Source organism: Xenopus tropicalis, chromosome 8 (assembly GCF_000004195.4).
Source record: "Xenopus tropicalis strain Nigerian chromosome 8, UCB_Xtro_10.0, whole genome shotgun sequence".
NCBI lineage: Eukaryota > Metazoa > Chordata > Amphibia > Anura > Pipidae > Xenopus > Xenopus tropicalis.
In genome coordinates this window covers 1,872,255-1,899,106 of record NC_030684.2, presented here as the reverse complement: position 1 = coordinate 1,899,106, position 26,852 = coordinate 1,872,255, and the positions used below count along the sequence as shown (strand labels likewise).

Here is a 26,852-nt window from a genome sequence, read left to right as displayed (position 1 = left end):
GAATGATGGTTGATATCCCCACAGTAAGGACCAAGCATTTGGGATTTTGCTGTGCTACCACCATTGTGATAAAATAGGTGTGGTTTGAAGTGGGTGTGGTTTCAAAAAGGGGAGTGGTCAAAACTGGCTTCCATTAGCGGCCCTCCACCATGTATGCTAGAGAAATTCCGGCCCTCGGCACCGTAGAAGTTGGACAGCACTGTTCTAGGGCAATGGCCCACGGGGATATTAGTCTCTTGTGGTTAACCTCGGCTACCACAGGGCGGCTAATCTACCCAGAATGCCTTTCTACCTGCAATAAAGTTAATCGCCAGTGGAAAGGCATACATGTCACTTTGTTTTCTGAAGTCATGTGACTTGTTATTGATTCACATCCCTCATAGGCACACAATGGAACTTGGGAATTCAATCAGAATGTTGAGTACAAAAGGGAATCTATGGTTTCAGGAGTCAGAGCCAGCAGTGCAGAGAACATACAGAGGGAATATAAACTGGGAAATTGCTTAGAATTCCATATTCCCTCATTCTGGCTGGACATTCCCATTGAGCAGTGTAAGTCAGGCCGCCTGTGCCAGACACAAGTGGGATTCCAGGGAAGCCTGGGGGTCTTGTTTTGGAATCTGCTTGCGTCAGTTTAAAGGTTAAGAAGTTCTTCTGTCTTTAATAATGAGTTATTGCATTCTTTTTGCAGTTATACAAACAGCGGGGTAACCCTCCGTCATTCCAACCATCACAGACGCCACGTGTTGCCAGGTAAGTGCCCTGTCGGGTGTCCAAGTACCGAGCAACCACACAAAGCCTTGGGCCTAGATGAGTGACAGGCAGGCGTGTAGGGCATCATGGGATGTTTATAGCCAAGGGATACGGCACCTTACTCACTCAAGCCTCTTGCCTTAAACATACAGAGTAGCCATGTCAACTGGAAATATAGCGGCACAAATATATGAGTCATTTATTTGTATAAGATACTCTATTAGAATCCATACAGATAAACCAGCTTTCTATATATAGCATTATTAGCAGGAGCCAATTGGAAGGCAGGATACATGGCAGCTCCACAGCTGTTCTCACCACCGTCTAGGTGCCCCTGTGAGAATGTCCGGTGCTTACCTGGCCCCTAGCAGGGGGGGCTTGGCACCACAGTTCTAACCAATCACAGCCTTGCAATCACACTAGCAAAGACAGTCTGCAGTTCTCTATCAGGTCAGCTTAGCTGCTGATTGGTTCTTATCCTACAGTTCCTGCCAGCCCCCCACTGCATTTCCAGAGAATTCAGCCAGCAGGAAGTGGAACAGATGTGCGTGCCTAGTAGGGTTTTGGGGGAATTTCTCAATAAATGAGCCCGAAGCACAATCCTTCTATATCTAGGGGAGTATAATGCACTGGTACAGTCTTCATTTTCATATGATATGTCTCCTTTGGTACCAATGCAGCAACAGATTTTACAATTTATATTGGGTGCTGCAGCCATTCATTCCAGCACAGACAATAATTGTTCTTGACCATTGTATGTGATTCCTGTGAATTACTGTTCTACTGTAGCTACTTCCCTTTTACAATGGTGGGCGCCTGTGAACAGGAAATGGTTATTTGGTACGTGTTTTCTCGATGACTGTGGAAGTGGTGTTCTTGGGTAAGAAACAGAAGTGGAATTGCTGGTTTCGCTCTGAGCCGCATTGCTCTCATTCCTGGTTATGTATAGACATTGCTCTAGACTAGCAAGAGGGGGGGCCCAGACAGTGGGTTCTACTGTACCTTAAGGTCTCCATACACGGGCCGATAGTAGCTGCCGATATGGGTCCCTTAGGCCGATTCGGCAGCTAATCGGCCCATGTATGGGCACTCCCGGCGGGCCTGCCCGACCGATATCTGGCCTGAAATTGTCCAGCTCTCGATCGGGCAGGTTAGAAAATCTAGTCGGATCGGGGTCCCCGGACTGACTTTTCCTATGCCCGTCTGGATTCTCTCGATATCGCCCACCTGTAGGTGTAGATATTGGGAGAAGATCCGCTCGCTTGGCGACATTGCCAAGTGAGCGGATCTGCCAGTGTATGGGGACCTTTGCCCCCCCTCCCCGGCCCCTCTCATACCTTTAAAGGAACAGTAACGCCAAAAATGAAAGTGCATTAAAGTATTTAAACTATAATGTACTGTTACCCTGCACAGGTAAAGTTGTGTATTTGCTAAAGTAACGGTACTATAGCTTATATAAATAAGCTGCTGTGTAGCCCCGGGGGCAGCCATTCAACCTGGAAAAAAGGAGAAAAGGCACAGGTTACATAGCAGATAACAGATAAGCTCTGTAGAATATAATGGAGCTTTATCTGTTATCTGCTGTGTGCCTGTGCCTTTCCTCCTTTGAATGGCTGCCCCCATGGCTACATAGCAGCTTTGTTTATATAAACTATAGTAGTCTTTCTGAGGCAAACATACCAGGTGTACCAGCACAGGGCAATAGTACATAATATCGTAATTATTTTTATACACTTTCATTTTTTGGTGTTACTGTTCCTTTAATATATGCAATGTAATCAGTAGCTGCCATGTTTGTGTGTTTATAGTAACTGTTTTGTCCTTCCAGTAGGGGGAGCCCATGTTCCATCAAAGTATTGTGAAGCTGGCCATACACTATAAGATTGACATCTGCCCGATTTTCGGTTGAGCAGGCTCATCGGAGATCCCCATACATGGGCAGATAAGCTTTCAGATCAGTCTGAAGGACCCCCATCCAGTGGCATAACAATTAAGGAAGCAGACACCAGCTCCCAGGTAGGAAGTGGGCGGGGATTGACAGGTGAGTGCAGGAGGGGGCAGGGTACGGGTCATAACATAGGGATAGTGTGTCGGGGGGGCTGGGTAAGTACCGTGTTTTATGGGTCAGTTGTATTAAAGGAGAAGAAGACCCTGTATTTTTAATTGAATGCCTCCCACCCAGACCATTGGTACTGGAGGATGCCAGCTAGTGATGTGTGTGTCATCTAAACCTTGACCCTAACCTGCCCGCTCCCAGCCGAACCCGACCTGGCTAGCCCCCTCTGTTTATAGCCTGCCTACAAGGAGCAGGGGGGGTGGGCACCTATAAATCAGAGAGCCGAGACCCAGTAGGTGGCAGTGTAAGGTGTGGTGGATGGGGAGAGCAGGCAGAAGAGCCAACCAGAACTGGCCTACTACCCACAAATGGTGGGTGCCATTGTTGGCCCAAACACGCCTAACCCACGGGTATTGGGCCGACCCACATATCACAAATGCCAACATCAGATCTGGTTGCCCCCAATCCTTGTGAGGCCGTTACTACTTGGCTCCGCCCGCTGATTAGTGCTGCCTCTTTACTAATACCGCGCCAGTGAAACCAGCACTCGGAACCAACGATTAAATGACATCGTATACGGGTCACTCCCAGCAAAGCCAGTGTGCCAATAGCGGAGAGTATTTCTCATTTATACATATGAGACTGTGCAAATGTTTCCCCCGGGCGTGTCGGTTGCATCACTGGCGTTGCACATTCCCCTCGCTGGATGCGTGGGCCGCTCACAGGATTAGCAGGATATTTTTATCAGTGTTGCACAAGGCAGTGCCAAGAGTTGCTGCAACCCGCCCTTTATTTATATCTATATATATATATATACACACGCACACATTGTCTGTAGGGGGCGCTGCAGCTAATCTGTACTGCTCTATTCTGCTCAATAGTCTAGCTGCCATAATAATGTGCTGAGTCATTATTTTTCCATAGATATAACCATATAATTCTCTCATTGGCTCCTGTCAGGGTTAAAAAGGGGTTAAAGGGGAGGTTCACCTTCATTTTGTTATAGTTTATAATATTGCTCTGTGAGGCTACAGTTGTATTGTTATTGTTACTATGCATTACTTATTATTCTCTGTAAGCCCTCCTCTATTCATATTCCTGTCTCTCTTTCAAACCACTGCCTGGTTGCTAGGTTAAATTTGACCCTAGCAACCAGATGGCTCCTGAAATTCCAGCTGCTGAACCTAAAGCTGCAAATAATAGAAAAGGAAGTCAAATTGAAGTCAACATTGCTCTCTCCTCGTCCTACTGATTGTTAATTCAAAGGTGAACAACCCCTTTAAGGGCCACTATATTGACAGTACAAGTTGGCTCAGTGTTACGCGCCTTAACTAATGACCCGGAGACTGGTGGACTCTAAATAACCCTTAAAGAACCTGTGCCCAGATCCCTTGGGTCCATGACCCAAGCCCACTACTTTTGGCATCAAGGAGGTAAAAAGGCTACAGTGGTGGGTCTGAAAAACCTGTGCCCAGATCCCTATGATCTTCCTATGGCCCAAACCCACTATTTTTGGCATCAAGAAGGTAAGGAGGCTACAGTGGTGGGTCTGAAGAACCCGTGCCCAGATCCCTCAGATCTTCCTATGATCTAAACCTACTACTTCTGGCATTAAGGGGGTAGAGAGGCTACAGTGGTGGGTCTGAAGAACCCATGCCCAGATCCCTCAGATCTTCCTATGACCTAAACCTACTACTTCTGGAATCAAGGGGGTAGAGAGGCTACAGTGGTGGGTCTGAAGAACCCATGCCCAGATCCCTCAGATCTTCCTATGACCTAAACCTACTACTTCTGGAATCAAGGGGGTAGAGAGGCTACAGTGGTGGGTCTGAAGAACCCGTGTCCAGATCCCTCAGATCTTCCTATGACCTAAACCTACTACTTCTGGCATCAAGGGGGTAGAGAGGCTACAGTTTTGGGTCTGAAGAACCCATGCCCAGATCCCTCAGATCTTCCTATGACCTAAACCTACTACTTTTGGCATCAAGGAGGTAGAGAGGCTACAGTGGTGGACGTTCTGACGTGACCAGCATTACCAAATCCAGCATTACCTGTCACACTTGGGATGCCAAGGGGCTGTTGTAATATGCCATAAACCAGTGATTCCCCAACCAGTGGCTCGTGGGCAACATGTTGCTCACCAACCCCATGGATGTTGCTCCCAGTGGCCTCAAAGTAGGTGAATTCCTGACTCGGAGCAAGTTTTGGAGGCACAAATCCAAGTGTCCTGCCTAACAGAGCCTCCTGTAGGCTGCCAGTACTCATGCTCATACCAAATAGCCAATAACAGCCCTTATTTGTCACCCCAGAAACTTTTTTTTATGCATGTGTTGCTTCCCAACTCTTTATGGATCCCCTACCATAGACCAAGTGGGGCTGTTTGGCCTCTGTGTAGGGGTTTAATGTCAATATCATGACCTGGTGGGGCAGAGGGATAGCATTTAACCCCATTTTCAGCATTCTAACCCTCGTTTGGTGAGGAGGTAGTTGCTTTAGAACTTGTGGGCAGCTAATTTGTTGCGTGCATTTCCCCCTTTACTTTCACTATGTGGTACCTCTGCAGGAATTACACTGTGTCCAATCAAATTGGAATGTTTCTTTATTACTTACATTGACACCAACCAAACCTATAAACAAGCAGTATGTCCCACTTGGGCAGCCCCCAGTTCATGTATAGGGCTGTAAGAGATTGACCTTGGCTACCACCTGTTTGCATCCCGTGATGGAGTACTCCTTGTTTTCCTTAGTGTAGTACCGGAGCTGGCCCGCTAGGCTCTCGATGTTACTGTGGTCCGGATAAAGCCCTTCCCGTAAGAGTTCGTCAAGGAAACAATCCAAAATGTGTCTTTTCTCCAAAAGGGTAAAAGGAACGATTTCGGCAACGTCCCAGAGGAAATGCTGTTTCCGTAGGGAGGTGAGCACTAGGTGGCGGAGTTCCTGGGGGACGTTGACAAAGTCCTTAGAAGAATTCTGCAGCACAAACTTGGTAATCTCGTTGCCCCCTATATTGCTGATCAGGATATAGACGGCGTTGAGATACTCGTTGCTCTGATTGAGCTGGAAGTACCCGTGCAACACGTCTAACAGCGCCACGGGCATGACCTCTAGCTCATCGAATATGAACACAGGGATCTTTTCCTCAATCTCCGCCCTGGAGATCATCTCCGATATCATTCCAGACACCTCCGCTTGGCACTTTGCGACGTCGTTCTCATCGGGGCAGTTGTGCATGGTATAATATTGAAGAACAAAGTCGTTATCCATGACGGAACGGAAATGTTTGGCCAACAGTCGGCCGGTGTGGCTCTTCCCGACCCCGCTGGGCCCATTGAATGAAAGAACTAAAGGCTTGTTATGATAATGCGTGGCTAGATAGTCCTTCAGGTGGTCCATTAATTTGTCAATGGCTCTTCTTTGGCCAAACACCTCCCTCTGCAGAGTCTTTTCCAGTCCGTCCAAGTCGTATTTCTGCAGGTTATCGTCCAGGTTCTCGATTGCGTTGAAAATCTGAAAGCAGACGATCGCTATGAAGAGTAGGAGGCACCGCTTGGCCTTGCTCTTCTGCTCGACGGGGAGGCACTTCCTGACGTTGCCGGGGTACAGCACGTGCCGGGACTTCTTGCGGTTCTTTTTGCGGATTTGGTTGTTTAACGCCAGTTTCTCCAAGGTGGGCGTGTCAAAGTTAAAATACTGCTGCTTTTCGTAGGTGGTGGTCTTAAATAAGGACGCCCTGTCCGTGGAAATCTGCCGACGCAAAGAAGCCTTGGCGCTGTCCAAAGGGCGCCCCGTGGTCAGGTCCAGCTGGAGCCGGCTCTTTTTCAGCGTGCGGATCTTCCTGCGCATCCGGATGAGCGCCCGCACTGGCGAGGATGCCAAGGAAATGCCATGGTGGGCCGCGGGCGCTTGCGTGCTCGATTCGCTATCTTCCATTGTTAGGGGCGTCAGGAAACCATTCAGAAGCGGGAAGCAGAATCCTCTGTAACACACAAAAGCCAAAGGTAACATAACTAATGGGGTGGTTAATTTTTAGTATATTATATAATGGGTTATTCTTAGCATCTTTGCAGTTGGTCATTATTTATTGTTTCTGAATTATCCGCCTTCCTCTTCTATCCGGCTTCCCCATATACGGGCAAACTCTAGCTGCCAATATGGGTCCCTTACACCGATTCGGCAGCTAATCGGCCCGTGTATGGGGACTACCGACGGGCCTACCTGACCGATATCTGGCCTGAAATCGGGCAGATATCGATCGGGCAGGTTAAAAAATCTAGTCGGATTGATAAAAACTAACAATAATGTTATAGCGTCATCGGGGTCGGTGACCCCCATTTCAAAGCTGGAAAGAGTTAAGGTCGCCAAGCGAGCGGATCTTCTCCTGATATCCCCCACCTACGGGTAGGTGGGTACCCCACTCTATCGGTAGAATCCAGGCTAATTCGATCGTTTGGCCCTGGTGTATGGGGACCCTAACTCTTTCCAGCTTTGAAATGGGGGTCACCGACCCCGGTGACGCTACAACGTTATTGTTACTTTTTATCTCTCATCTTTCTGTTTCCTCTCCGCTTTATACTCCCATCTCTCTTTCAAACCACTGTCTGGTTGCTAGGGTGAATAAGACCCTGGCAACCCGATAGCTGCTGAAATACCCGAAAAGCCATACAAAATAAAAAATGAAGACCAATTGCATATGATCTTAGAAAAGATACTGTTTATATAATATTCTGCCCCACACTAAGGCAAGGGCAATGGGACTGAGTGGGGTAAATAATTAGTAGGATAGGGAGGGAGCGGAGCTCGTTACCCCTCTCATAGGCAGAAAGTGAGATTCTGTGGGGAAGAGATGACTTGGGGGGGAGAGGTGGGGGTTAGTAAATATTATACCAACAGCAGATACAGGAAGGAAGTAGCCATTGATAAGCTTCCCCCTGTCATGGGCTGCATTTGTGCAAGGAGAGATTACACCCCCACCACTTCAGGAGCCTCTCGCTAGCTGCCAACATATGCACATGTATGTGTAATAACACGCACACTATATGTACGTTTCATGGGCCAGCGTGGCCACCTTGAGCTCTGTCATTGGGGGGGGGATATTTCACTTTACCTTAGAAGTGCAAAGCATGATGGCAGCTCCTACAGTAAAAATATGTTTTCGTGTCATTTTCTTATGGGATAATTTCCTCTTTAATAGTGGGAATCTGTCTGTTATATAGATGGGGATATGGTGCCCGATATAAGCAAAAGAAAGTAGGGGACTTTGGCTGACCAAGGAGCAATGAAGCAGTAGCCGAAACAGATTCTGATCCAATAGGAGCAGGAGTTTGGCTGATCCCTCCCCTGCGGAGCCAGCTATACCCAGCCATGCTGTTCTCTATACAGGTTGCATTCAGTTTGGGGTCTGTATGGCATTCCTGAATCTTGGAATACTGATACCTGTCAATCATTTTCTGGAACTGCCCCCTTCAGTGGCAGTTTGTTTGGCCACGGGCCGTGTAACATTAGCACAAAGTAAGCTGCCCACAGACTGCCTCTAGGAGCATCATTGGCTATTAGCAATCTCCCATAATAATATAACATTTTTCTCCTGCAGCCCCCTGACTGTGACATTTCAACCCCCTTATGCAATTGCTAAGGTGTGGCTGACCCTAGCAACCAGGAAGTGCTTTACATAGCAGCCTGTAAGAGGAATAGAAAGGAGAAAAAAAATAAAGATTCATGTCCATAATAAACCAGCTGTCTGTTACCTGGGGTCAGGGTCCATAGCAACCTGGCAGCATAGAAAACTCCATCTTGGAGATGGGCAGAATTAAAAGACCAGACCTTCACAAAGCTCCCAGTTGCCCTTCTGATTGGCACGGGGGGGGGGGGGGCAATACTGCGGGACCCTATATCAGAGGTCAGAATGGAATATTTGTCTTTTACCCCAAGTTGAGGTGGGTATTGCCATGTACATAAGGAACATACCCAGTTACTCCAGCTGCATGCCTACCTAGAGAGACACCTGTGCTGGGAGGCGGCTCCATGTACCCACTGCTCCCCCCATAGGCAGAAAGAGAGGCCCTATAGGGGCTGAGGCACTTATCCACAGAACTGAGATAGAATATAAAGGGGAAGCTAAAAGAATAGTGCAATTTCCTTGCCCATAAATGAGTTAAATACCTGGGGTTCCCCTGGGAAGGATAAGTCGCCCCTCTGGCTCCCGGCTCTCTCCCCGCCCGGTTCTGGCCAATGAGTAGAGCTTTTGTTTGCCTGGGTCCCTATGTGCTGAAAGGAAATAGCGCGTCCCCTCCCATTGCTTATCTTCCTTTTTATTCTCACTGCAAGTTCTGCTATTTCTTTTTTTTTGCATCAGGGTCAGTTTACAGCTCATCAGAATAACCATCACCTCATACTGTAGCATTTCCATGTATAAACCCTCCCCGCATGTATAAATACACATATACAGAGAGGGAATGTTCTGGGCACACAATAAGCTGTACCCCCATACTGTACTGTCTAAGGGAAACACTATGGCACCCCCTACCCATATGTATAAATACAAATATACAGAGAGGGAATGTTCTGGGCACACAATAAGCTGTACCCCCATACTATACTGTCTAAGGGAAACACTATGGCACCCCCTACCCATATGTATAAATACAAATATACAGAGAAGGAATGTTCTGGGCACACAATAAGCTGTACCCCCATACTGTACTGTCTAAGGGAAACACTATGGCACCTCCTACCCATATGTATAAATACAAATATACAGAGAGGGAATGTTCTGGGCACACAATAAGCTGTACCCCCATACTGTACTGTCTAAGGGAAACACTATGGCACCCCCTACCCATATGTATAAATACAAATATACAGAGAAGGAATGTTCTGGGCACACAATAAGCTGTACCCCCATACTGTACTGTCTAAGGGAAACACTATGGCACCTCCTACCCATATGTATAAATACAAATATACAGAGAGGGAATGTTCTGGGCACACAATAAGCTGTACCCCCATACTGTACTGTCTAAGGGAAACACTATGGCACCCCCTACCCATATGTATAAATACAAATATACAGAGAAGGAATGTTCTGGGCACACAATAAGCTGTACCCCCATACTGTACTGTCTAAGGGAAACACTATGGCACCCCCTACCCATATGTATAAATACAAATATACAGAGAGGGAATGTTCTGGGCACACAATAAGCTGTACCCCCATACTGTACTGTCTAAGGGAAACACTATGGCACCCCCTACCCATATGTATAAATACACATATACAGAGAGGGAATGTTCTGGGCACACAATAAGCTGTACCCCCATACTGTACTGTCTAAGGGAAACACTATGGCACCCCCTACCCATATGTATAAATACAAATATACAGAGAGGGAATGTTCTGGGCACACAATAAGCTGTACCCCCATACTGTACTGTCTAAGGGAAACACTATGGCACCCCCTACCCATATGTATAAATACAAATATACAGAGAAGGAATGTTCTGGGCACACAATAAGCTGTACCCCCATACTGTACTGTCTAAGGGAAACACTATGGCACCTCCTACCCATATGTATAAATACAAATATACAGAGAGGGAATGTTCTGGGCACACAATAAGCTGTACCCCCATACTGTACTGTCTAAGGGAAACACTATGGCACCCCCTACCCATATGTATAAATACAAATATACAGAGAAGGAATGTTCTGGGCACACAATAAGCTGTACCCCCATACTGTACTGTCTAAGGGAAACACTATGGCACCCCCTACCCATATGTATAAATACAAATATACAGAGAGGGAATGTTCTGGGCACACAATAAGCTGTACCCCCATACTGTACTGTCTAAGGGAAACACTATGGCACCCCCTACCCATATGTATAAATACAAATATACAGAGAGGGAATGTTCTGGGCACACAATAAGCTGTACCCCCATACTGTACTGTCTAAGGGAAACACTATGGCACCCCCTACCCATATGTATAAATACAAATATACAGAGAAGGAATGTTCTGGGCACACAATAAGCTGTACCCCCATACTGTATTGTCTAAGGGAAACACTATGGCACCCCCTACCCATATGTATAAATACAAATATACAGAGAGGGAATGTTCTGGGCACACAATAAGCTGTACCCCCATACTGTACTGTCTAAGGGAAACACTATGGCACCTCCTACCCATATGTATAAATACAAATATACAGAGAGGGAATGTTCTGGGCACACAATAAGCTGTACCCCCATACTGTACTGTCTAAGGGAAACACTATGGCACCTCCTACCCATATGTATAAATACAAATATACAGAGAAGGAATGTTCTGGGCACACAATAAGCTGTACCCCCATACTGTACTGTCTAAGGGAAACACTATGGCACCTCCTACCCATATGTATAAATACAAATATACAGAGAAGGAATGTTCTGGGCACACAATAAGCTGTACCCCCATACTGTACTGTCTAAGGGAAACACTATGGCACCCCCTACCCATATGTATAAATACAAATATACAGAGAAGGAAAATAGGTTGTACAGCCATACATGGGTTAGTAGTATGACAGATGGGCACTAGTGACAGTTGTTTCTGTGTCCCTCACCAAACGGGTTTGTGACTCACAAAGTACAAGCCCTCAGGTTGCCACCTTGTGCAACACTGGTACCGGCGCACGTGTAATCCGACCAGATTGGGCCTGGGGCAGATCTCTCATTAGATCAGCCTTCTGTTCCATAAAGCAAAATCCCCTGCATTTTGTTTCATTTACAGCACTGCTGGCAGGAGATACCTCTGACTGATCTGACTAGGAGAATACAAGGGATAAGATAGCTTGTCTGAGGCAGGCCAAGCAAAACCACTAAAATTCATGTATATATATATATATATATATATATATCTATTCTACACATGAAATCCCCAGTGTGAAGGCGCCGGGTTTGGGCAGTTGTGTCGCTGCTATTGGCTGACGCTGCAAATTGCAATTGGGGAAGAGAGAATGAGAGCGAATCTATTGGGAGAGAGAGGAATGATGGGTCGGACACTGTGGGGTAAAGGGCTAAACCAAGTGGCTGTATAGGGGTCATGTCTAGGGGCCACATTGGGGTCTCTGAGCCAGAGCAGATACAAAGATGATTCTCTTTATATCACAACTACATGTCTGGCCTGGGATTGTTCTCTAGACCCTGCCCCAGAGGAGCTTACAATCACCAGCCCAAGGAGCTGTAGGAACTATAGATTTTGCTGACTGTGTATGTTTTTCAGTTGAAGGTGGGAAGTGATCTGCACGGCCCTTATTGGTGGGATATAAAGTCAAATCCGCACTGGCCATGTGTTTCCTATTTGTTTCCTATTCCCCTCATAATGGAAACGGCCGTATCCGCTCCAGTCATCAGCCCTGTCAGCTGTATATTCACTGTCTGTCATGCAGCTATGGCAAAGCAAAACCTTATACACTGAATTTTATTGGCTACTCACAGCTCTGGTTCTCTGTACTTCCTGCTCCTGGGCTGCTCTCTTTCCCATGGTCAGACAGGAACCACCCCTCCTGGGTAAGTGAATCCAATCTCCCCCCAGTACTTACCCAGGTACAGAGCTCTGATTCTCTGTACTTCCTGCTCCTGGGCTGCTCTCTTTCCCATGGTCAGACAGGAACCACCCCTCCTGGGTAAGTGAATCCAATCTCCCCCCAGTACTTACCCAGGTACAGAGCTCTGATTCTCTGTACTTCCTGCTCCTGGGCTGCTCTCTTTCCCATGGTCAGACAGGAACCCCCCCTGGGTAAGTTAATCCAATCTCCCCCCAGTACTTACCCAGGTACAGAGCTCTGATTCTCTGTACTTCCTGCTCCTGGGCTGCTCTCTTTCCCATGGTCAGACAGGAACCACCCCTCCTGGGTAAGTGAATCCAATCTCCCCCCAGTACTTACCCAGGTACAGAGCTCTGATTCTCTGTACTTCCTGCTCCTGGGCTGCTCTCTTTCCCATGGTCAGCAGGTTAATAGGTAACAGCTCCATCTTGTGGCGATAACACCATAAAATGACTTTAGTGCAGTAGGGGAAAAAAAAGCCCTGACCAGCTGTTAGAACTGAGTTGCTGATACATTGGGAGGAGAGCAGCCCAAGAGCAGGGAGTGGTAACAATATCATTGGATTCTATTAGCATACACAGGGCTCATATTTGATATCTTTAACTAGGGGCAGGAACGGATACTCGCTCAGCTGCTGTGGTGGGTACAGTGCTGCTTCTGGGTAACTATCAGATCTGATTGGGCAGTGTAGGATGTACACTTATAAAGCATGAACTGCAAATTCTACTTACTGTAAACTGGCTGGGGGTTCCATGTATCTATCAGCCATATCAGCTGAGATCTCCCTCACACAGTGTGAAGCGCTGGCTTCCTGTGTCTGTGCTTCTGATCTCTCACCTTGCCCTGTGTGTGCATCACAATTGCCCCTCTCATATCGCACCAATGTAGCCCTGGGGCATAAATACATATAAATACACTTTACTTTTGCCTTATCCCCTAACCTAGAACTTGTTCCAGCAAATAGCATCAAAGTATCATAGTCCCACCCACTGCTTGGGTTACAGAGCCCTCCCCCTGTAAGCTGCCATCAGAGTGTTCTAGACCAGTGCTGTCCAACTGGCGGCCCGCGGGCCGCATGCGGCCCGCGACCCCCCTCTGTGTGGCCCCCCACCTGTCTGGCTGCTTTGATGGTTTACCTTTGTGTAAGCTTTAAATGGTATCAGTACTGTGATTAACTGCCCCCCCTGCATGGTTCTCACCTCAGATTCAGGCTGTAATCAGGCTGTATTGTTTAAATATGTAATCCCCTGTACTGTTCACACCTTTTAATCTCTGCATTGTTCACCCCCTGCAGTGTTCACACCTCAGGCTCAGGCTGTAATCACCCCCATTGTTCCCCTGTTCACACCTCAGGAGCAGTAGAAACCCACAAATAATCCCTGCACACTACAAAAAGAACATATACTGAGGTGGTACTGCAATTAAAAAGTTTTTTAATATATAGTTATTGTGCAGACTGTAGGAGCAGTGCCAGCATTGTGTCACTGTAGGCTGCCTGTGTGTGCCATACAGGCAGCATAGGGCAAGCAGAGTATGGCACACACAGGCAGGGTAGGGAAGGCAGAGTATGGCACACACAGCCAGAGTAGGGCAAGCAGAGTATGGCACACACAGGCAGGGTAGGGAAGGCAGAGTATGGCACACACAGCCAGAGTAGGGCAGGCAGAGTATGGCACACACAGGCCAAGTTTGGCACAAACCAGCCAAGAATGGCACACACAGTGAAAGTATGGCACACAGGCAGGGTAGGGCAGGCAGAGTATGGCACACACAAAGGCAGGGTAGGACAGGCAGAGTATGGCACACAGGCAGGGTAGGGCAGGCAGAGTATGGCAGGTTTTTGCTGTACTACAACCATTAATATGGGTATGGTCATGTGATAACATGGGTGTGGTTTCAAGTGGGTGCGGTTTCAAAAAGGGGAGTGGTCAAAACTGGCTTCCATTATCGGCCCTCCACCACGTAGGTCGGAAAAATTCCGGCCCTCGGTACAACAGAAGTTGGACAGCACTGTTCTAGACCCATCCACTTCTTGAGTCACAGGCTTCTAGCCCCACCCCTTGTCAACAGTGCAGTGGAGCAGACTAGGACAATCTGATGGGGAGGAGAAAGGAGTCCTTATCAGTTAATATACCTCTGCCCCGGGGTTGATGGGTAAGAATGGGGGCTATAGGACCACACTAATTCAGTGATAAAGCAGGGGGGTATGGGTATTTACCCCCCTGCCCCCAGAGACCCACTGAGATTTCCCTTGATTGGAGCCTATAAACATGTCCTGGCTCGCTCCCAGTGCCCCGGAATGTACCATTGCCCCCCCCCCCCCGAGAGACAATATAAAACCCTTACCTAGGCCCCAGCCCACTCACTCTATTTATATAATACTGCCCCTTGCTAGTGCCTCGGAATGTATCATTGCCCCCCCCCACCGAGAGACAATATAAAGCCCTTACCTTGGCCCCAGCCCACTCACTCTATTTATATATGTCTGCCCCTTGCTAGTGCCCCGGAATGTACCATTGCCCCCCCCACCGAGAGACAATATAAAGCCCTTGCCTAGGCCCCAGGCCACTAATACTGCCCCTTGCTAGTGCCCCGGAATGTACCATTGCCCCCCCCCCCCAGAGACAATATAAAACCCTCACCTAGGCCCCAGCCCACTCACTCTATTTATATATGTCTGCCCCTTGCTAGTGCCCCGGAATGTACCATTGCCCCCTCCACTGAGAGACAATATAAAGCCCTTACCTAGGCCCCAGCCCACTCACTCTATTTATATTTGTCTGTAATTGGGATCATTCCCAGGATACTTTATACCCACCCCCCCCGACTGATTGAAGGTGCTTCCAGGAATAGGTAGGGGGAGGTGTAAAGGGTAAGTATTTAATGCTTGGTACCTGCCAGTGCCTGGTATCTGTACTGACTGTGTGCCCGGTCATTTCCATAACTGGCCACTCCCCCTTCCCATCTGCACTTCCTTCCTATCTGGAACCCAATCCATTTGGTAAGTTGAGGTCGAATTAGTAGTAATACCTTTATGGAACCCGGGGACCCCCTCCAACAGGAATAGTGCTTTCCATTCATCTCCCAGTGTTTCCATTGAGTGGGCGGGGCTACAGATATTCACAGACATGGCTTAATTACTTCCCCTTTACTGCTCATACTGCCCCACAGCTAATGAGGCTGCTGAGGGGGGGGGGGACTCCTTCATTCATATCTCAGCCCCAGGCTGGGTTTCTGCCCACTTCTCCAACCCCTGGTCCTAGAGAGGGTACTGATCTCTGATTGGCTACGGGCGGGTTTAGGCTTGTTCATATTCCAGCGCTCTGATTGGCTGATCAGCAGTGTACATGACTGTAGTACAAATGCCCTGTGTGTACGTGTGACCCAGCTGCATGCTTAGTTTACTGAAAGTGTAAATATTTGAACAAACGTGTAACAGTATATATTGATATTAACATAAATACAGGGTGGGGCGGGGGGGCTCCAGGAATGGGAATTTCTGACTTTAATCCACCTACTCTGCAGAGAGTTCCGCCAACAAACATCATTGTGATCCTCCTAATTTGTGTTCAAAATGGCCTACAGAGCCCCCTAACCCCTATCTACAGAGCCCCCTAATTCTTCTCTACAGAGCCCCCTAATTCTTCTCTACAGAGCCCCCTAACCCCTATCTACAGAGCCCCCTAATTCTTCTCTACAGAGCCCCCTAACCCCTATCTACAGAGCCCCCTAATTCTTCTCTACAGAGCCCCCTAACCCCTATCTACAGAGCCCCCTAATTCTTCTCTACAGAGCCCCCTAACCCCTATCTACAGAGCCCCCTAATTCTTCTCTACAGAGCCCCCTAACCCCTATCTACAGAGCCCCTAATTCTTCTCTACAGAGCCCCCTAACCCCTATCTACAGAGCCCCCTAATTCTTCTCTACAGAGCCCCCTAATTCTTCTCTACAGAGCCCCCTAACCCCTATCTACAGAGCCCCCTAATTCTTCTCTACAGAGCCCCCTAACCCCTATCTACAGAGCCCCCTAATTCTTCTCTACAGAGCCCCCTAATTCTTCTCTACAGAACCCCCTAACCCCTATCTACAGAGCCCCCTAATTCTTCTCTACAGAGCCCCCTAACCCCTATCTACGGAGCCCCCTAATTCTTCTCTACAGAGCCCCCTAACCCCTATCTACAGAGCCCCCTAATTCTTCTCTACAGAGCCCCCTAACCCTATCTACAGAGCCCCCTAATTCTTCTCTACAGAGCCCCCTAACCCCTATCTACAGAGCCCCCTAACCCCTATCTACAGAGCCCCCTAACTCCTCTCTACAGAGCCCCCTAACCTCTATCTACAGACCCCCTAACCCCTATCTACAGAGCCCCCTAACTCCTCTCTGCAAAGCCCCCTAACCCCTATCTACAGAGCCCCCTAATTCTTCTCTACAGAACCCCCTAACCCCTATCTACAGAGCCCCCTAACCCCTATCTACAGAGCCCCCTAATTCTTCTCTACAGAGCCCCCTAACCCCTATCTACAGAGCCCCCTAATTCTTCTCTACAGAGCCCTTAACCCCTATCTACAGAGCCCCCTAACCCCTATCTACAGAGCCCCCTAATTATTCTCTACAGAGCCCCCTAACCCCTATCTACAGAGCCCCCTAATTCTTCTCTACAGAGCCCCTTAACCCCTATCTACAGAGGCCCCCTAACCCCTATCTACAGAGCCCCCTAATTCTTCTCTACAGAGCCCCCTAACCCCTATCTACAGAGCCCCCTAATTATTCTCTACAGAGCCCCCTAACTCCTATCTACAGAGCCCCCTAATTCCTCTCTACAGAGCCCCTTAACACCTCTCTACAGAACCCCCTAACTCCTCTCTACAGAGCCCCCTAATGTCCATCTACAGAGCCCCCTAAGCATATATACAGTAGTGAAACACAGACTGGCAGTTGCATTGTGTCTCCTCGCACTGGGATATATACAGTAGTGAAACACAGACTGGCAGTTGCATTGTGTCTCCTCGCACTGGGATATATACAGTAGTGAAACACAGACTGGCAGTCGCATTGTGTCTCCTTGCACTGGGATATATACAGTAGTGAAACACAGACTGGCAGTTGCATTGTGTCTCCTTGCACTGGGATGTATACAGTAGTGAAACAGAGACTGGCAGTTGCATTGTGTCTCCTCGCACTGGGATATATACAGTAGTGAAACAGACTGGCAGTTGCATTGTGTCTCCTCGCACTGGGATATATACAGTAGTGAAACACAGACTGGCAGTTGCATTATGTCTCCTCGCACTGGGATATATACAGTAGTGAAACACAGACTGGCAGTTGCATTGTGTCTCCTCGCACTGGGATATATACAGTAGTGAAACACAGACTGGCAGTTTGTGTCTCCACGCACTGGGATATATACAGTAGTGAAACACAGACTGGCAGTTTGTGTCTCCTCGCACTGGGATAATATACAGTAGTGAAACACAGACTGGCAGTCGCATTATGTCTCCTCGACCTGACATATACAGTAGTGAAACACAGACTGGCATTTGCATTATGTTCTTCCTCGCACTGGGATATATACAGTAGTGAAACACAGATGGCAGTTTGTGTCTCCTCGCACTGGGATATATACAGTAGGAAAACAGAACTGGCAGTCGCATTGTGTCTCCTTGCACTGGGATATATACAGTAGTGAAACAAAGACTGGCAGTCGCATTGCGTCTCCTCGCACTGGGATATATACAGTAGTGAAACAAAGACTGGCAGTCGCATTGTGTCTCCTCGCACTGGGATATATACAGTAGTGAAACACAGACTGGCAGTCGCATTGCGTCTCCTCGCACTGGGATATATACAGTATACAGTAGTGAAACACAGACTGGCATTTGCATTATGTCTCCTCGCACTGGGATATATACAGTAGTGAAACACAGACTGGCAGTTTGTGTCTCCTCGCACTGGGATATATACAGTAGTGAAACAAAGACTGGCAGTCGCATTGCGTCTCCTCGCACTGGGATATATACAGTAGTGAAACACAGACTGGCAGTCGCATTGCGTCTCCTCGCACTGGGATATATACAGTAGTGAAAAAAAGACTGGCAGTCGCATTGTGTCTCCTTGCACTGGGATATATACAGTAGTGAAAAACAGACTGGCAGTTGCATTGTGTCTCCTCGCACTGGGATATATACAGTAGTGAAACACAGACTGGCAGTTTGTGTCTCCACGCACTGGGATATATACAGTAGTGAAACACAGACTGGCAGTTTGTGTCTCCTCGCACTGGGATATATACAGTAGTGAAACACAGACTGGCAGTCGCATTATGTCTCCTCGCACTGGGACATATACAGTAGTGAAACACAGACTGGCATTTGCATTATGTCTCCTCGCACTGGGATATATACAGTAGTGAAACACAGACTGGCAGTTTGTGTCTACCCGCACTGGGATAATACAGTAGTGAAACAAAGACTGCAGTCGCATTGCGTCTCCTCGCACTGGATATATACAGTAGTGAAACACAGACTGGCAGTCGCATTGCGTCTCCTCGCACTGGGATATATACAGTAGTGAAACACAGACTGGCAGTCGCATTGCGTCTCCTCGCACTGGGATATATACAGTATACAGTAGTGAAACACAGACTGGCATTTGCATTATGTCTCCTCGCACTGGGATATATACAGTAGTGAAACACAGACTGGCAGTCGCATTGTGTCTCCTTGCACTGGGATATATACAGTAGTGAAAAACAGACTGGCAGTTGCATTGTGTCTCCTCGCACTGATATATACAGTAGTGAAACACAGACTGGCAGTTTGTGTCTCCACACACTGGGATATTACAGTAGTGAAACACAGACTGGCAGTTTGTGTCTCCTCGCACTGGGATATATACAGTAGTGAAACACAGACTGGCAGTCGCATTATGTCTCCTCGCACTGGGACATATACAGTAGTGAAACACAGACTGGCATTTGCATTATGTCTCCTCGCACTGGGATATATACAGTAGTGAAACACAGACTGGCAGTTTGTGTCTCCTCGCACTGGGATATATACAGTAGTGAAACAAAGACTGCAGTCGCATTGCGTCTCCTTCGCACGGATATATACCAGTAGTGAAACACCAGACTTGGCAGTCGCATTTGCGTTCTCCCGCACTGGGATATATACAGGATGAAAACACAGACTGGCGAGCCCCCGGGGGGGGGCCCCCAATTTTTGCGGCGGGGGTTTTTTTATTTTTCCCTTCCTTCGCACTGGATATATACTAGATAAACAGTAGTAAAACCACAGACTGCATTTTGCTTATGTCTCCCTCGCACTGGGATATAACAGTAGTGAATAACACCCAGGGACTGGCAGTCGCATTGCTCTCCCGCACTGGATATTATACAGTAAGTGAAAACACAGACTGGCAGTTTGCATTTGGTTTCTCTCGCACTGGATATATACAGTAGGTGAAAAACACAGACTGGCAGTCGCATTGGTCTCCTTGCACTGGATATATTACAAAGTAGTGAAACACACCCTGGCAGTCGCATTTATGTCTCCATCGCACGCGGATATAACAGTAATGAAACACAGCACTGACAGTCGCATGGGTCTCCTCGCACTGGGAGTATATTACAGTAGTGAAGACACAGACTGGGCAGTCCCACATTGTTCTCTTTCATTTGGGATATATACAGTAGTGAAACACAGACTGGCAGTCGCATTGTTCTCCCGCACTGCGGCATTATACAGTTAGTGAAACACACGACTCAGTCGATTGTCCTCCTCCATGAGATATAGTACAGCTCAGTGAAAAACACCAGGACTCGCAGTCCACCTTGTGTCTCTTCGACAACTGAATTATCAAATCAGTAGTTGAAACACAGGACTGCGTCACAATTGGTCTCCTCGCACATGATATATACAGTATGAAACGCAGACTGCAGTGCATTGTCTCTCCCTCGCACTGGATATAATACAGTAGTTGAAACACAGACTGGCATCGACATGGTCTCTTTGCACTGGACTATATACAGGTAGTGAAACACAGAACTGGCAGTCGCATTGTGTTCTCCTCGACTGGGATACTATACAGTAGTAAACACAAGACTGGCCAGTCGCATTGTGCCTCCTCGCACTGGGATATATACAGTAGTTTGAAAACACAGACGGCAGTTGCATTTGTGTCTCCTCGCACTGGAATAATACGCAGTAGTGAAACACAGGACTGGACAAGTCGCATGTGTGTCTCCTCGCCACTGGGATATATACAGTAGTGAAACACACGACTGGCATCACATTGTGTCTCTTTGCATTGGGATATATACAGTAGTGAAACACAGCAACCTGGCTGTCGACATTGCTGCTCCATCCACCTGCGGATAATACATCACACATAGTTAAAACACAACTGGCAGATCAGCATGTGCCTACCGCACTGGATATATACAGTCAGTGAAAACCAGACCTGGCCGAACGTCACAACTGCTAGCTACCTCGCCACATCGAATCACCGTATACCAAGTAGGAACACACCAGCACTGGCCATCACCAATCTGTGTCTCCTCGCACTGGAGCTTATAGCCAGTAGTGCAAACCAACCAGAACTGCAACAGTCACATTGTGTCTCCTCGACACTTGGAGACATATACAGTAGTGAAACACAGCACCATCGAGCAAGTCGACATGTCTCACCTCGCACTGGAGAATATACTAGATGAAACAACCAGCACTAGGCCAGTCACATCTTGTCGTCTCTTTGCACTGGGATCACTCATACAGTAGTCGAAACACAAACTTGGCCCAATCGCATCATTGACTACTGCCTACCTCAGCACTATGGGATACATACAGTAGTAACACAGCACTGGCCCAGAATCCGCATTTGTGCTCCTCGCACTGGAGATAATTATCACAAAGTAGTGATATTGAAAACACAAAGACTGGCAGTTGCATTGTGTCTCTCCGCACCTGGTATATATAACAATAGTGACAACACAGACGGCAGTCGCATTGAGTCTCCTTCGCAATCTAGACATCTATCATCCAGTAGTGTCAACACAGCCTGGACTTGCATGTTCTAGCATGTGTCCTCTTCTGCCACTGGACTCATATACAGTAAGTGAAACACAGACTGGCATCGTCATTGTGTCTCCTCGCACTGGGATATATACAGTAGTGAAACACAGACTGGCAGTTGCATTGTGTCTCCTCGCATTGGGATATATACAGTAGTGAAACAGACTGGCAGTTGCATTGTGTCTCCTCGCATTGGGATATATACAGTAGTGAAACACAGACTGGCAGTTGCAATAGGAAGCTGAGAGATGTTGTGCAACTAACAAGCGCTGCAGACGCAGGGTGTCTCGTAGTGCAATCGGAGGGATTGGCTCGGGGGATAATGGGGGTTACTCACCAGGAAGGTGCTGCTGTGGAACCTCAAGTCTTGTGGGGTGCAGGTGCTAATTCCAAGGGCCCCCGGCTGCGAGAGGGCGGCTGTGCAGGTCTGTCCGTGGGAGCCTCGGGGAAAGCAGAAGAAGAAGACTGTAACCACCATCACCTCCCCCCTTGCACAAGCAGCCAGAGCCCAGAGCCTGCCAGAGGGAGAGAGGCTCAGCCCCCAGCCCCCAAAAGAATGTGAAGTTCTGTGAGTGCAGGAGAGAGAGGTTTAATGGTGCGATGCACACTTCCCCATACCTGTGTGTGTGTCCTACTGAGTCCCCTAGTCCTGCCTGTCCCTGATACACACACAGGGTCACTCCCACATACAGCCCGGGGCCCCACAGCACCTTATCCGCACAACTAGGGGGGGTCACTATATTCTATTATCCTCCTACCCATATGTATAAATACAAATATACAGAGAGGGAATGTTCTGGGCACACAATAAGCTGTACCCCCATACTTGACTGTCTAAGGGAAACACTATGGCACCCCCTACCCATATGTATTAAATACAAAATACAAGAGGGAATGTTTCTGTTTCTGGGCACACAATAAGTGTACCCCATACTGTTACTGTCTAAGGGAAACCACTATGGCACCCCCTAACCCATAGTTATAAACTTACAAATAACAGAGAGGAATGTTCTGTGCACACAATTAAGCTTACCCCCATACTTACGTTAAGATAACACTATGGCACCCCCTACCCATATGCCTATAAATTAACAAATATACAGAGAGGGAATTTCTGGGCACACAATAAGCTGTACCCCATACTTACTGGTCTAAGCGGGGAAACACTAGGCACCCCTACCATATGTATAAATACAAATTATAACAGAGAAGAATGTCTGGCACACAATAGCTGTACCCCCATACTGGTACTGTCTAAGAAACCCACTATGCACCCCCTACCCATATGTATAAATACAAATATCGAGAATGGAATGTTCTGGGCCACACAATAAGCTGGTACCCCCATACTGTACTGTCTAAGGGGAAACACTATGGCACCTCCTACCCATATGTATAAATACAAAATATTACAGAGACGGGAATGTTCTGGGGGCAACAATAAGCTGTTAACCCCCATACTGTACTGTCTAAGGGAAACACTATAGGCACCCCCACCCATATGTATTAAATACAAATAGAGAAGGAATGTTTTCTGGCACACAATAAGCTACCCCATACTGTACTGTCAAGGGAAAACGAAACTTTTTTTTTTAATGCACCTCCTACCCATATGTATAAATACAAATATACCAGAGAAGGGATGTTCTGGGCACACGAATAAGCTGTACCCCGAATACTAATCTACATATGAAACACTATGGCACCCCCTACCCCATATGTATAAATACATAATTACAGAGAGGAATGTCTGGCACACAATAAGCCTGTACCCCCCATACTGTACTGTCTAAGGGAAACACTATGGCAACCCCCTACCCATATGTATTAAAATACAAATATACAGAGAGGGAATGTTCTGGGCACACAATTAGCTTGTTACCCCTCATACCTGTACTGTCTAAGGGAAACACTATGGCACCCCCTACCCATATGTATAAATACAAATATACAGAGAAGGGACAATAGGTTGTACATACTTCTTTACTGCCTATAAACAAGAATACCAGGTTATATTTACCCTTTAGGTAGGGCCGCCCAACAGTTATAAGTGAGCCGAGAGCCATAGGAGTTGAGGGAATATACGATATCATTATGTCATTATATTGTTATTATACACAATGATCACTGAGTCAGATATTGCCACATTGCAGCTTCCTAAACTGTTTGTGTAAGAACTGTGTGCACATTGTTCATATGAGCACCCCACTGGCAATAGGCCTGGACTGGCAATCTGTGGGTTCTGGCAAATGCCAGAGGGGCTGCTATGAGATGCCATAGACAGTCGCTATTAATTGCCCGTGTGTGGCGTTTGTCGATTAGTCCTCACTTTGCTATACAGTGCTGCAATACCATGGAACCCCCCGTACAGTCGTCCCCTACACCAAAGGAGTATGAAACGTGTCTGCTGTCGTCGTGGGCGATGCACATCAGCCGCCAGTTTGACTTAGATAAAAAACCATGTGAACATACAGAAACCATCATCCAAGAAAGGTACACAATGGGTAGGATTCCCAATATTTATACAGTGAACCCCTTGGAAGCTATTATTGGCACCCCCTTTCCTCACACTGATTGGCTTGGGGTGAGTATAGGAAGGAGAGTGGGTATAACTGGGATTATGCACAATTATATAAAAATCAGGTTGAGTTAAGTGCATTTTGGGGATTTTTAGCATCTGTGAGTGTGTTTGCTTTATCCCGAGAGCCCCTCACACGTAATATAAACACGGGGATAGCGGCCAAAGCTCCTATAAACACCCTTCCCCCGGCCAATAAAGAGACAGCGCCTCCTTATTCCCTGCGCAACTCCCAGTAACTTCCAGTCTCCAACTCCCAGTAACCTCCAGTCTCCAACTCCCAGTAACCTCCAGTCTCCAATGCTGGGCACTAATACTTGGGCAGCAGTCATCTTGTGTTTGTACCAGCATTGTAAACTGCAGGGCCCTTCCATACCATTATCACAGACCCATCTTTGCCTTGCCCTTGTATACCTATATATACAACCCATCTTCCTGCCTTTCATATACCCCATATACAGACCCATCTTGCTTTGGCCTTTATACCATTATACAGACCCATCTTGCCTTGGCCTTTATACCATTATACAGACCCATCTTGCCTTGGCCTTTATACCATTATACAGACCCATCTTGCCTTGGCCTTTATACCATTATACAGACCCATCTTGCCTTGGCCTTTATACCATTATACAGACCCATCTTGCCTTGCCTTTAATACCCATCATATACCAAACTCAATCTTGCCTTGGCCTTATAACCACTTATACAGACCCATTTGCCTTGGCCTTATTATACCCATTATACCAGAACCCATCTTGCTTTTGGCCTTATACCATTATACAGACCCATCCTTGCCTTGCCTTACAATTACCATATACAGAACCCATCCTTGCTCTGGCCTTCTATACCATTATACAACCCATCTTGCTTTGGCCCTTTATACCATATATACAGAACCCATCTCCATGCTTTGCCTTTAATACCATCTATACAGACCCATCTGCCTTGGACCTTTCATACCATATAACAATACCCATTTCTTGCCCTTAGGCCTTAATACCATTAACCAGACCCATCTTGCCTTGCCTTCATATACCATTATATAGACCATCTTCCTTGCTTATAACCATTATACAAGGACCCATCTTCTTTGGGCCTTAACTCATACCATTATACAGACCCATCTTGGCCTCTGGCCTTCTATCACCATATACTCAACCCATCTTGCCCTTAGCCTCTATACCATTATATCAGACCATCTTGCTTTGCTTTTACCCATCTATACAGACCCCATTCTTGCTTGCCTTCGTATACCATTATAACAGAACCCATTCTTCTTTGCCTTTATCACCCATATACAGACCCATCTTGCCCTTGGCCTGCTATACCACTATATAGACCCATCTTGCTGTCGGCCTTGTATTACCATTATACAGACCCATCTTGCCATGCCTCTTATACCATTATACAGACCCCAATCCTTGCTTATGCCTTATATACCATCTATACAGACCATCTGCCTTGCCTTTATACCATTATACCAGACCCAATCTTGCCTTGGCACTTTATACCATTATAACTAGACTCATCTTGCCTTCCTTTATACCATATAAGACTCATTCTTGCCTTGGCCTTATACCACTATACAGACCCATCCTTCTTTGAGCCTTATACCATTATTACAAACCCATCGTGCCTTGCCTTCATTATACCATATACAGACCCATTCTTGCTTTGCCTTTATAACCATTATACAGACCCATTCTTTGCCTTGGCTTTTAATACCCATTTATACAGACCCCATCTTGCCTTGCGCCATTGTATACCATTTATACAGCACCCATCTGCCTGGCCTTTATACCCATATATATTCAGACCCACTTGCCTTGCCTTTAATACCATTATTACAACCCATCTTCTTTGGCCTTTATGTACCATTATACAGACCCATTCTTGCCTTGCCTATTATACCATTATACAGACCACTGCTTTGGCCTATACCATTAATACAGGACCCATCTTCCCTTCGCCTTTATACCATTATACATAACCATCTTGCCTTGGCCTTATACCATAATAAGACCCATCTGCCTGGCCTTCTATACCATCATACAGACCCATCTTGCTTGGCCTTATTACCATCATACAACCCATCTTGCTCTTGGCCCTTATACCATTATACAGACCCATCTCGCCTCTGGCTTATACCAATATATAAGACCCTCTCCTTAGGCCTTATACCATATACAGACCCATCTTGCTTTGGGCCTTCTATACCATTATACAGAGCCATTCTCTGCCTTGCCTTTATACCTCATTATAACAGACCCCATCTTGCCTTCGGCCATCATATACCATTTATACAGACCCATCTTGCCTTGCCTTATATTACCATATATAGGACCCATGCTATGCCTTTGGCCTTATTACCCATATATACAGACCATCATGGCCTTGCCTTCATACATCATACAGACCCATCTTGCCTGCCTTGTATTATACCAATTATAACAGACCCATCTTTAGCCTTGCTTTAACTTTACCATGTATTACAGACCCATCTTGCTTTGGCCTTCCTATCACCATGTATACAGACCCATCTTGCCCTTGGCCCTTTATAACCATTATACGACCCATCTTGCTTTGGCCTTCTTATACCATTAACAGACCCATCTTCCTTGGCCTATATACCACTTATAACAGACCCAGTCTTGCCTTGGCCTTATACATTATATAGACCCATCTTGCTTTAGAGCTTTATACCATTATACAGACCCCATCTTGCTTTGCCTTCATACCATTATACAGGACCCATCTTGCCTTGGCCTTATACCAGCAATTAATCAGGACCCAT

At 46.9% G+C, this 26,852-nt stretch overlaps 1 protein-coding gene across 5 annotated transcripts; it reads right to left on the bottom strand.

Moving 5' to 3' along the window:
• Window positions 1–5,390: 5,390 nt before the first annotated feature.
• On the bottom strand, window positions 5,391–22,114 carry tor4a (torsin family 4, member A). 5 transcript variants are annotated; one of them, XM_012954455.3, is made up of 2 exons: window positions 21,815–22,114; window positions 5,391–6,785 (listed from the first exon to the last, which is right to left on the bottom strand). In XM_012954455.3, the coding sequence occupies exon 2, from the start codon at window positions 6,737–6,739 to the stop codon at window positions 5,477–5,479; it is 1,263 nt and encodes a 420-aa protein (XP_012809909.1). In that variant the 5' UTR covers window positions 6,740–6,785; window positions 21,815–22,114; the 3' UTR covers window positions 5,391–5,476. The 5 variants fall into 5 exon arrangements, with proteins under 5 accessions (XP_012809909.1, XP_012809910.1, XP_012809911.1 ...); XM_012954456.3 differs by lacking the exon at window positions 21,815–22,114 and adding an exon at window positions 15,433–15,487; XM_012954457.3 differs by lacking the exon at window positions 21,815–22,114 and adding an exon at window positions 15,297–15,352.
• Window positions 22,115–26,852: the final 4,738 nt, after the last annotated feature.

Coding starts and splice junctions, on each gene's coding strand:
- tor4a (XM_012954454.3), bottom strand. CDS start 13,171: ATGGCTGATAGATACATGGAACCCCCAGCCAGTTTACA. Junction 6,786..13,133: donor GAACCCCCAGCCAGTTTACA/GTAAGTAGAATT, acceptor TGTGTGTTACAG/AGGATTCTGCTTCCCGCTTC.